General features: G+C 39.7%; 1 protein-coding gene across 1 annotated transcript; it reads right to left on the reverse strand.

Moving 5' to 3' along the window:
- Positions 1-4,196: 4,196 nt before the first annotated feature.
- On the reverse strand, positions 4,197-5,102 carry Tas2r16 (taste 2 receptor member 16). Its single transcript, XM_048337651.1, has one exon. It carries the CDS (start codon positions 5,100-5,102, stop codon positions 4,197-4,199), a length of 906 nt encoding a protein of 301 aa, XP_048193608.1.
- Between the last annotated feature and the right edge of the window lie 6,878 nt (positions 5,103-11,980).

The raw sequence follows: 11,980 nt of genomic DNA on the forward strand, positions 1-11,980 counted from the left end.
ATATCCACTTCCAGTTTTCTGGTGGTTAATTGGAGATAAATGTCTCCAGAACTTTTTTACCTGGCTTCAAGCCATGTTCTCAGCTGTTCCTGAATAGTGAGGGTTACAGGCATGAGCCAATGGCACCTGGTAATATTTTTACTGCAAAAAAGCTACCAGTTATACTAAAGGCAGAGGTAAAAGGAGGAGAAATCTGATACTGGGGCAAAATTTGCATCGTGTGTCAGGTAAGCAGCAGATATCATAGAAAGGGGGAACCTGGAGTGGCAGAAGTCAGTGTTTGGTATTTGGATATGTGGTGGAGTGTGTGCTAGATCATAAGGGGAGGACAGATTTTCAACAATAGCCTTAAAGAGATAGAAAGGTAATTGACCTCAGCAAATGTGAGGAATATTCATTCTATGCATGGGTATAGTGTATGGAAATGGAAATATCCTGTGAGGATTCAGGAAATAGTCAGGAGGTATAACTAGTGCAAACATTTAGGCTTATGTTAGAGATTACTGGGGGCTAAAGTGGTTCATAGGCAGGTCCTGGAAATCATGAATACCAGTCTGAGAACAAGGCAAAAAAGGTGCAAATAAAGTTTTTGAGCCCATGTATCCTACATAGCAACAGTGCTCATGAGGAAAAGAGAGCATCCAGTGGACAAAATCTGTTGAGTATCTAATTATTAGGAACACACTCCTTGCCAAGTGCCATCAGGTACTCACTGTTATTGTCAGGCTCATCAGAGCCACATGCAATCAGGGTTGTATGGAACATTGTGTGAAGGGCAGAAGTCCTTCTCTCTAGTCACTAATGATGGTTGAGTATGGGATATGTGTTTGCAGGTACCTGGCTGCCCCTCTTAAATTCACTGCTGCCACCATGGGCTTTTAAACATGCATTCAGCTTAAAACTCAGAATTATAACCTTCTTAGCCTTCTGCTCCCTGTTAGTTGTAAAGTCATAAGACAACACTAATCATGTTGTAGGCAACCAGCATTGTAGGGTGTGGCATTCATAATTTGGACAACAGCAAATAGACTAGCCAAGTAGTGCCTTAATTTTATATTCAATTAAAGCTCTAAAGACTTTCATTGTTCTTGGCACAATCTGTCTATGATTGTTTCAGAAGTATTTCTCCGTGCCCACCCCTCCCCCTGCTTTTTTTTAAGTTCTATCTTTTTCAGATTAGAACTCTTTGCTCTCTTAAAAATTTCCCATTGGTCTTCTTTTTTTCCTACTGGATTCCAGCTTCATATTAATTGACAGTGTAAATTTAGATAAATTGTTGTGCCTTCTTAGATGTTTCCTATCTAGGTTGAGTCATACAAGATTTACTATCCTCTCAGGTCAAAATGAGATCCTATGTATAAAATTTTGTGAACTAGTAGGTGCCACACAAATACAGGGTAGTTACTATTCAGTTCTATTTTATTTTGCTTTCTGATTTCTAGATTCCCAGAACTCTTTCTAACACTCTCACCTCAGAAATATTAGGGATAAGTTTTCCATTGCATTTTATTCAACAGAAGACAATGGAGACACTAAAAAACAAATAGCCAATGGCTCCTGGAACGGTACCACTGTGTGAGCTAGTGGGGAGTCAAGGTTCCTTTTCCCCTCTGTTTGATATTTATACACAGATGAGAATAGTTTCAATTTCTTCCAGATCTCTGAGGTTTTAGAACATGCAAGGACCCTTCTAGTCATGTATACAATTGATCATTTAATGGCACACATCCAACCTATTCAAGGAAAATTCCAAACTCTAGCAACCCATCTCCTCAGTAGCCTCCAGAGCCTTCTGGGGAGTCCATGAGTAGATGATACATTGCTGACATTTACATTTTATTGGCTCAGACCCTCTTTTGGTGGTTAGGGCTCAGCTCTCCAGACATTACTGCACCAATCACTTTCTGTTCCACCTTTAGGTGAAGTGGAACCACTGTTGCTCAGGAGAAGCCCAGGCTGTGTGCAGAGCTGGCCCAGGTAGGGTAGTATGTGGCATTCCTTTCTGTGCAGTGTGGAGTTTTGCCAAATGGCAGCTTTCATGAAAGCACTCCTTCAGTTTTTAATTTATATTCACACCTTCAGTTTCTTTTTTTTTTTTTTTTGGATTTCCTTTTTTCCTTTCATCTTCAAATTTTTTTCTCAAATTTTTATTATCAAACTGACGTACAGAGAGGTTACAGTATCATACGTTGGGCATTGGATACAGTTCTTGTACTGTTTGTTGCCTTGTCCTTCATGCCCCCCTCCCTTCCCCCCTTTCCCTCCCCCCCCCCCAGGTGTTCAGTTCACTTACACCAAACAGTTTTGCAAGTATTGCTTTTGTAGTTATTTCTCTTTTTTTACCCTGTGTCTCTCGAATTTGGTATTCCCTTTGAATTTCCTACTTCCAATACCAGTAAACACGGTTTCCAATATACTCAGATAAGATTACAGAGATAGTGTAGGTACAAACATAGGAAGGTGATACAAAACATTATCAATAATAGAAACTACACATACACATAGGACGTTGAAAGTAGTTACAACTGTGATATATCACTTGTTTCCATAACATGGAGTTCATTTCAATTAGCATCATCTTATGTGTTTCTAAGGGTATAGCTATTGGGCCTTGTGATGCTCTGCTATGGCTTGCCTAAACCTGTACTAATTATTCCCAATAAGGGAGGCCATAGAGTCCATGTTTCTTTGGGTCTGGCTCACTTCACTTAGTATAACTTTTTCCAAGTCCTTCCATTTCCTTACAAATGGAACAATGTCATTCTTTCTGATAGAGGCATAAAATTCCATTCACACCTTCAGTTTCAAGTGGGAATTTGACAGGAGACAAAGCTGAGCGATAGACCCAAGACCAAATCAGAATCTTCACTCCTTTGTTGGAACTAAGCTTTTCTTTCCCAGGCAAGCTTGAGCCACCATCCATCCTCTTCCATGAGATTGCTGGTGTGCCAGAGGCATTTCAGTCTTCTAATGGGAAAGCTGGATATTCGATTCTCAAACGTGGCATCAGAAATGTTCTCTGAGATACAACTGTCTTCAGGGGAAAAAAATACTGTGAACGTAACTGGCACAGGTAAAAGGCAAGACTCCAAAGCCTTGCCGGTGGGATACCAAAATATTTGGTTGCTAGTAGATGAGGGTGAAAAACAGGGAAATGAAGAGAGAGATGCCATGGGGAAAAGGTGAGGCTGGATTCTGCAAAGGAAAAAAGATACAACAGAAACCTGTTGGCTTGGGAAGGGGATCTCCTAAGAATGATAATATTTGTAGGGTATTTTACAGTTGATTACAGTGTGGTTTCTAATATTTGTATCTACTGTGGGGGACTATTACAAAGCACAAAGTAAAGCACTAGGTGTTATAAAAAAGAAGGGGCTCGCAACAATCTGAGTCATGGTTGGCAAGCCACTAGTTCTATATCTATATAAGAATCTTCCAAGAACATTCCCTCCAAGTTACAGTACAATAGTGAAGTAAGAATTGAGTCAATGAAAACCGTGTGTTATTGACACACACTGCTATTTAGAGTGGTATCAAAGAGGAGCCTAGACAGAGTCTGTGACCTGCTATTATGGGGAAGAATATAACGTTTTGACAAAGGAAATAAAAAAGAATTAAATATTGGCTTGAGTTTTAAAGAAACAAAGGGACACCATATAGAAAAAACGTATATCATCGAATAAACTTCCAGAAGAAGAGGAAAGGAGAAGGCGGTGGGAGAGACAGACAGAGACAGAGAGTAATAGTAAGAACTTTGCCTTTTAAAAATTAGAATTAAAAGCTTAGTGTGGGAAGTTCTCATGACACAGGCAAAACATTCCTGTGAGGAAAAGGATTGATATTAATGTTTGAAACAACTAACAACTATGGAGATGAAATAATGGGAAGGATGCCATGATTTTGATTATTAGGTATGAATTTAAGATTCCAGAGGTGTTAAAGACCAAGGGGATGAACAGCAGTCAGGAAAAATTTAGGACTAACCTGGTGATTGTGGAAAGGAAAGGAATGGAGTAAAACAGGATATAGAAAGAATTGCTTAGCTATAGATGGCTTTGAGGATGAAAGAGAATGAAGCTTGCATCCATGGTACATCATGACTGCATAGGTGACTGATAAAGAGCAACACTGGCTACTGGTGTTAATTTTATCAGTGAAAATGTCCATTGCCCAGATGTCTTACTGTACTCCATGATTCAGGCAGCCTCTGGACCCCAGCACTTTGTCTTTAGAACCTTTTTCAATGCAGGGATGCTCAGCATCATCAAAGTGGAATTAGCAGTAACAATAGCATAGATGGCAGCTTCCCAGGCCCAGTACCAAGATCTGCTATCAAATAGGACTCCTAGGTAAGAGATTAGTATACTCAGAATGTAAGAGGTGAAGAAAATGAGGAAGATGACAAGAGACCTCAGGGCAGAAGACTGAGCTTTCATACTGGAGTTGGAACAGACGTTGCTAGGCTGTTGAATCTGCTTCCAGTGCCGGATCAGCGAAGTTATAAGCAAGATGATGGAGACCAGGAACAGGAGGAAGGGAATACACAGCGCAGTTATCTTCTGAGGTGTGATATAAAGTGAGTCAAACATCCTAATTCTCTCCATCAAACTTCTGTTTTGGCGTAAATACTCTGTGGCAGTTATTTCCAATCGGATCCGACTCCTAATAGATGAAGGGATGGTTGTCACAAAAGCAATCACCAAAGTACCCAGTATCAATTGAGGAACCAGTCTCAAAACTCGCCACCTCAGCCAGAAAAAGATGGGATGCGTGAAGGAAGATACCTTGACACAGTAGAAGAGAGCAAGCAAGCTGGTTAACCAGACTGTCACATGACTGGTGAATTCCCAGCAGAGTGCTATGCTCCAAAATATTTTGCTAGGGTTCATAAAGAAACAAAAATCATAAATCATCGATAGCAATTGTAGACAGAAACGACAGCTGCTCAGACTGGTTAAAATCATTTCCAAAGGTGACAATCTTTTTGCCCGCACCCACTCTCTGCCCAGCACTGCAATAACAAAGCTGCTCTGGGCAATGATTGTCAAAGACTCAAGCACATAGATGAAGATGAAGATGATAGTGACTGGGAGGATTACCATGCTGCTATTCTTATCTATCTTCCCGCACCAAAGACTCAGGTGCTGTGCACTAAATTCCAGATAGGAAAGAGATTTCTGTCCCTGCCACTGTCTGGAATAAAAAAAAATACTTCATTTCGGATGCAAATTTTCCTCCAGCTTAGTTTTTATTTTGGCATTTCCCTACCTAGAGGATTTCCTTATGCTTTGCTTGCTGGTTTGTTATCACATCTGTATGCAGGGAAATCTTATTTGAATGAGTATTCCTGCTCCTAAAATGATTTGATTATTTGAATACAGGTATACCTATTACACAACTATGATGTTTGTGTTCTCTTTATCAGCTTGAAATGCCCTTACATTAACCCACCATCATCTTTAAGTGATATATTCAGATGTTTAACCTAAACCTTGGCCACAATAATGCCTTTAGGGTTCAATGATGTCCTGGGAAATGTTTCCACTTTGACTAGTGTTCTACCGGTGTCGGCATCAGAAGGCATGACTGTCTTTCCAGCTTCCTGAGTATCTGGTAGGGGATACAACAACCAAAATGTGAGGGCAAATAGAAAAGATTACCAAAAGTCATTCCTCTCACATGCCACATACAAAATTAATTCCTGGTCTCTTGGAGCTTTAAGTGTCTTTCTTTAATGCAGACCACTTAATGCCCCAACTTCAAGAAATCAAACTGCAAAGAAGCCACTGCACCCTCTTCCTTGGATTCCTTCCTATTGCGATGAATATCCTTAGCTATTGTTCTTCTGCCAATTCCAATTCCTTGAGCATATGCTGATTATATTTTTGGAAACTGTTCTTGTACCATTAATATCTCTTCTTCCCTCTCCACCCCCCCCTTCACCCCAGTCCTTTCATGGTTAGGTTCTTTTAATCAGGTCTTACAAATGAACTGAAAGAGAGACTTCTTATCACCAATAAATTACCTTGTTTCCAAATATGTAAGCATTATTGCAAAGCTATGCAGGCAGAATGAAGAAGGAATGCATTTCCATTGGCTCAGGATAACTACCCCAGAAAGAAAATATTTAATTAGTGGTTTCAGAAATGAGAGATAAATTATAATAATTAGCAGTTATTGAAGGAGACAAAGGGGTCATTGACCGTATGCAAAAGAAACTTAAGTCTAGACGGATACATAATTATTCAAAGAGGGAAAAACAAGCAATCCAATACAAAGCTTAAAATTCTTGAATACAACCCCTGCAAACCACTGACCTCAAGAGGCAAAGGGAAAGCAACAGCTTTGAAGATGACAGTGGCAAACAAAACTAAAATTAGAAAGCATCTGCTTTACATTCTTAGTAAAATGCAAGACACAGAGATATGACCGAACAGTACTCTGCAAGGAAAGAACGAGTTGATTGATATAGCCAGACATAAGAAGAGAGAGAAATGAGGTATGAAATTTGGGTTAGAGAATCAGGCAATGACAGCACTAACATGTACCTTACATAGGGCTACCCTAAATGTGTTCCTTCCTACTTACACGGTCTAATTCTGAGTCAATTTAAGAGTGGCTACAAGCATCATAACCTCTCTCTGAGGGATTTTTCAATTGTAGCTACTTGACTACAGTCCTCAGGTAGAGCCAGAGCAGCTTAACTAGGAATGGTTCTCTTTCCAAAGCAGCTAGCCCTAGCTGCTGTGAAGATGGAGAAATGGCTTGATAATACTTTCCTTCACAGAACCAGTCTCTCCACCTTCAGGATAGCTATCTCAACTCTTAATCCTGATATTCTTTTGGGGGAGATTATGAATTCTAGACACATGAGGCAAGGTGATGTTTCCTGGCCTTAGGATTTGAAAGACTGGCTCTTTTAGACTGTGTGCATGTAAACACCCAAGGCAACATCTGGCATCTCCACACCCCTCTCACAGTGATTCCCTCACGCAGTGATTCCAACTCTTGGTTATTCCCTCTCTTCCATATCCCATCCTTATTTTTTTCCCTTGTCAGGCTGAGGATTGTTGCCCTTTGTCAGTGCTGGATGACTAGGTGTTGGCAAGTAGCCTGGAGCCTGGCTATCTTATGTAAAGCACACATTATCTCTGTCATTCTTACCAGAAAAAAAGGATGGAAGGGCAGACTGTGTGCTCTCTCCACATTGTCCTCTCTCCATCTCTCCAGTTCTCTTTCTCTTTTGTAGAAACAACAAAGGCCCACAGGCTGGTTTCCTAATCAAGTATTAGAGGAAAAAAGAAATGCCAGTTTCTCCTGGTAGGTATTATAATCCTTATTCTTACAGGTTTTATCTTTTCTTCCTGATTTCACAGAACATTATTCTTCATCTTCTTGAATACCATTTACTTCCCCTTGGAAAATGAATGCTAAGTTTTTTTATTTGCAAATTTGGTAAGAGTAATTTCTCAATTCTGGCTCTCACTATTATCAATTACAGTTACATACATAAGGTAGTGAGTACATTTCTTGTCAAACTTATTACCTCCTCCCTCATTTTTCTCGCACTTTCCTTCCTCCCTATTGCCCTAACTTCAAGGTGTATAGTTTACAACATATTGTCTTGTGAGTATCACTATTGCATTGGTTTATCCTTTGGCCATTTTGATGTTCCCCTTCTACTCCCTAATTAAGATAAACATATATACAATACCCAGGATACCAAAATAAAATACAGTGACAACCGGGATAAACCATAGGGAAGAAAAATGCAAGAAAAAAGAAATAATTTCACATAGTACATTAAAAATATCAACAACGATGAAAAACCACTTGTTTCTGTAACTTGGAGTTCGTTTTGTTTAGCATCATCTTATATGATCATATGTACATGAATCTATGAAGTAGCAGGAAATGTGTTTCATTCAGTAAGAGGAAAATAATGCATAAACCAACTTTTTTTTTTTTTTTTTTTTTGGCCAGTCCTGGGCCTTGGACTCAGGGCCTGAGTACTGTCCCTGGCTTCTTCCCGCTCAACGCTAGCACTCTGCCACTTGAGCCACAGCGCCGCTTCTGGCCGTTTTCTGTATATGTGGTGCTGGGGAATCGAACCTAGGGCCTTGTGTATCCTAGGCAGGCACTCTTGCCACTAGGCTATATCCCCAGCCCCTCATAAACCAACTTATGAACCTTGTAATTGTACTCCAGTATCAGTTGATTTGTAATTTACAGGTACTTATATTTAGTAACTGTGAAAATAATGAGTTCTTATGTGGGGAAACTGTTTTTTGGCAGAAGAGGCTAAGAGTACTAAAAGGAAAATATAGACAGGATAATTAGGAATCACTGTATTTCAGACATGAGTGTTACAAGATGCTTATGAGCATTGGAGCTGAACTTTAGTGTCATCAGGGAGTGTTCAAAACAGTAATGAATCCTGTGTCCCAGCTCTAGCCTTCTGGTTGGTCTGGGATACAGCTGGGCATTGGGATTTTATTTTATTTATTTTTTCAAATTTTTATTATCAAACTGATGTACAGAAAGGTTACAGTTTCATACATTAGGCACTGGATACATTTCTTGTACAGTTTGTTACCTTGTCCCTCATACCCTGATCCCTCCTCCCCAACCAATTCTTTTTTTTTTTTTTTTTGCCAGTCCTGGGCCCTGGACTCAGGGCCTGAGCACTGTCCCTGGCTTCTTCCCGCTCAAGGCTAGCACTCTGCCACTTGAGCCACAGCGCCGCTTCTGGCCGTTTTCTGTATATGTGGTGCTGGGGAATCGAACCTAGGGCCCCATGTATCCGAGGCAGGCACTTTTGCCACTAGGCTATATCTCCAGCCCCCAACCAATTCTTAAGGGCAGCTCAGGTGTAGATTCATGTGTTTGGAGCGGCCTCTGTGGAGGTGATTCCCTGACAAGAGCTGAGAAATAAAACTGCTACACATAGTTTTTTAACTTGCACATCAGTTGTGAGTTCTTCTTTTTAGAGAATTATACAAATTTAGGAATTACAGAAATGTCAAATCCTTTACCAGAGTGTTGTGTATCCACAATATAAAAGTATGTGTGTGCTGGGAATATGGCCTAGTGGCAAGAGTGCTTGCCTTGTATACATGAAGCCCTGGGTTCGATTCCTCAGCACCACATATACAGAAAATGGCCAGAAGTGGCACTGTGGCTCAAGTGGCAGAGTGCTAGCCTTGAACAAAAAGAAGCCAGGGACAGTGCTCAGGCCCTGAGTCCAAGGCCCAGGACTGGCCAAAAAAAAAAAAAAAAAGTATGTATGTATATGCACACACACACATAAGTTATGGGACTTGAACTCAGGGCCTGGGTGCTGTCCTTGAACTCTTTTTACTGAAGACTAGCACTCGGTCATTTAACTCAAAGCTCATAGTTCCCCTTCTGGGTTTTGTTTTGATGGTTAATAGAAGATAGGAGTCTCACACACTTTTCTACTCAGTCTGGCTTCCAACTGTGGTCCTCAGATCTCAGCCTTCTGAGTAGCTAGGATTACAGGCATGAGCCACCCCTGTCTGGCTTGAAGATATCCTTCTTAATTGTGTCCCTAAGCTTATTTGAACCATGGAAATATGCCCATGCTTTTTCGGGCTCCATTAGTGTGAATATATATTAGGTGATTTTAATGTCATCTAAAATTTTATTAATTATTCTAGAAATTTTATTTTCTGTAACCACAAATGAAATGCTTAAGTGTTATCTGCTTCAATCATTCCAAACCACTTATCATCCACATCCACATGTATTTTTGTCATCTATGAACATTAGAACCCATTAGAAAAATATAAAGCCCTAAACAGACATCTTCCTAGAAGGTCTCATGAAAATTGACACCCTGTAGATTGCTTTTAGCTACCCTCTGTTATAGAAATACAGAGATAATTCAGCTTTAGAGGCAACATATTCACTCTTTTTTAAAATTTATTTTTATTTATTTATTTTTCAAATTTTTATTATCAAACTGATGTACAGAGAGGTTACAGTTTCATACGTTAGGCATTGGATACATTTCTTGTACTGTTTGTTACCTTGTCCCTCATACCCCCCTCCTTCCTCCCCCTTACCCTTCCCCCCCCCTGAGGTGTTCAGTTCACCTACACCAAACAGTTTTGCAAGTATTGCTTTTGTAGTTGTTTTTCTTTTTTTACCCTCATCAAGTGGGCTAAAGACTTACAAAGAGACTTCTCTGATGAGGAAATGAGAATGGCCAGGAGACATATGAAAAAATGCTCTACATCACTGGCCATAAAAGAAATGCAAATCAAAACAACATTGAGATTCCATCTCACCCCAGTAAGAATGTCATATATCAAGAAAACTAACAATAACAATTGTTGGAGGGGATGTGGCCAAAAGGGAACCCTACTTCATTGTTGGTGGGAATGTAAACTGGTTCAGCCACTCTGGCAAGCAGTATGGAGATTCCTCAGAAGGCTAAATATAGAACATATTCACTCTTGCTCCTCTGTTTAGGAAGCAAAGACTTTCTTCAGCCTGTACTCCATCTCATTTATCCTGGAATATATTTCTCTTGTGTGGGAGTATGTTACATCTGTGGGAGGTAAAATTATTTTATCTTCAACCCCAGATTGAACAATACACACTGCTTATTAGCCTTTCCTTTCATAAATCTCCTCATTCCATCAGCCTATCATGACATTTTTTGCTTTTGACTCACAGTAAAGCAAACCCATGCTGGTCAAAAAACAATGGACTCATCTATGATTCTTAATTATCCAGACATACTCTGTTAAACTGATAGTATTCAATAACAATCAGAGTTGATCTCGTTCATGTAGCAAAGACTTCCAAATGGGCTGCTTTTCAGAAGTCTAATAGTAACTACAAAGCAACATCATACAAGCATAGAGTTCCTTTTCCTTTTTTCTAAATTAACTTACTGCCATACTCCCCCACCTTTCTCCTACCCGAATCCCTCCCCCCCCATCCCAAGTTGTACAGTTGTTTTGCTGCATATTGTCTTCTAAGTATTGCTGTTGCATTGGTTTGCCTTTTACCCTTTGTCTCTGCATTTTGATGTTCCCCTTACCTTCCAATAAACATATATACAATATCCAGGATACCAAAATCAGTTACAGTGACGTCGGGGTAAAAACATGGGGAAGAAAGACAAAAGAAAAAGGCATAATTTCACATGATACATTGAAAATAACAACAGTAATGATAAACTGCTTATTTCCATAACTTGGAATTCATTTCGCTTAGCAGCATCCTATGTGTCCATGTGTACATAACTATTGAGCTTTGTGACCTTCTGCTCGGACTATCCTAGACATGTACTAATTATTACCAATGAGAGAAACCATACAGTCTAGGTTTCTTTGGGTCTGGCTCACTTCACTTAGTATGATTTTTTCCAAGTCTTTCCATTTCCTTATGAATGGGGCAATGTCATTCTTTCTGATAGAAGCATAGAATTACATTGTGTATATGTACCACATTTTCTTGATCCATTCAACTACTGAGGGGCATCTGGGTTGGTGCCATATTGTAGCAATGGTAAATTATGCTGCGATGAACATAGTTGTGCTGGTAGCTTCTGCCAACCTGTGTGGCCAGAAGGAAGTCTTTTTGCTTTTTCTCTCAATTTTTAAATAAGAGTCATACTAACAATTTGTTTAGTCTACAATTTATTGAATGTACACAGAACTGAAACCCTAGGATCATGTACCTAGTCAACTAACAAAATTATAAATTACCAAAAACAATACAACTAGAATGTATTAGCAAAAATGAAGCCCTCTCAGTGGCTTTAGATAAAATTCCAATCAAAAGGAGTTAAAACTGTTGCCACCATCCACAAATCAATTACGTCCAGGTGACATCTATAACCCAACCTGACAGTTGCCTGTATTTTAACCATTCACACCAAGCAATGTGATGACTGATCAGATTTGAGCATCACTGATATCAACACACAATGTTTGGTTCATTC

The sequence above is a fragment of the Perognathus longimembris genome, chromosome 2, assembly GCF_023159225.1.
Source record: "Perognathus longimembris pacificus isolate PPM17 chromosome 2, ASM2315922v1, whole genome shotgun sequence".
In the NCBI taxonomy this organism is placed as follows: domain Eukaryota; kingdom Metazoa; phylum Chordata; class Mammalia; order Rodentia; family Heteromyidae; genus Perognathus; species Perognathus longimembris.

What these genes read in the sequence shown, in the direction of transcription:
- Tas2r16 (XM_048337651.1), bottom strand. Translation starts at nt 5,102, where the DNA reads ATGGTAATCCTCCCAGTCACTATCATCTTCATCTTCATCTATGTGCTT.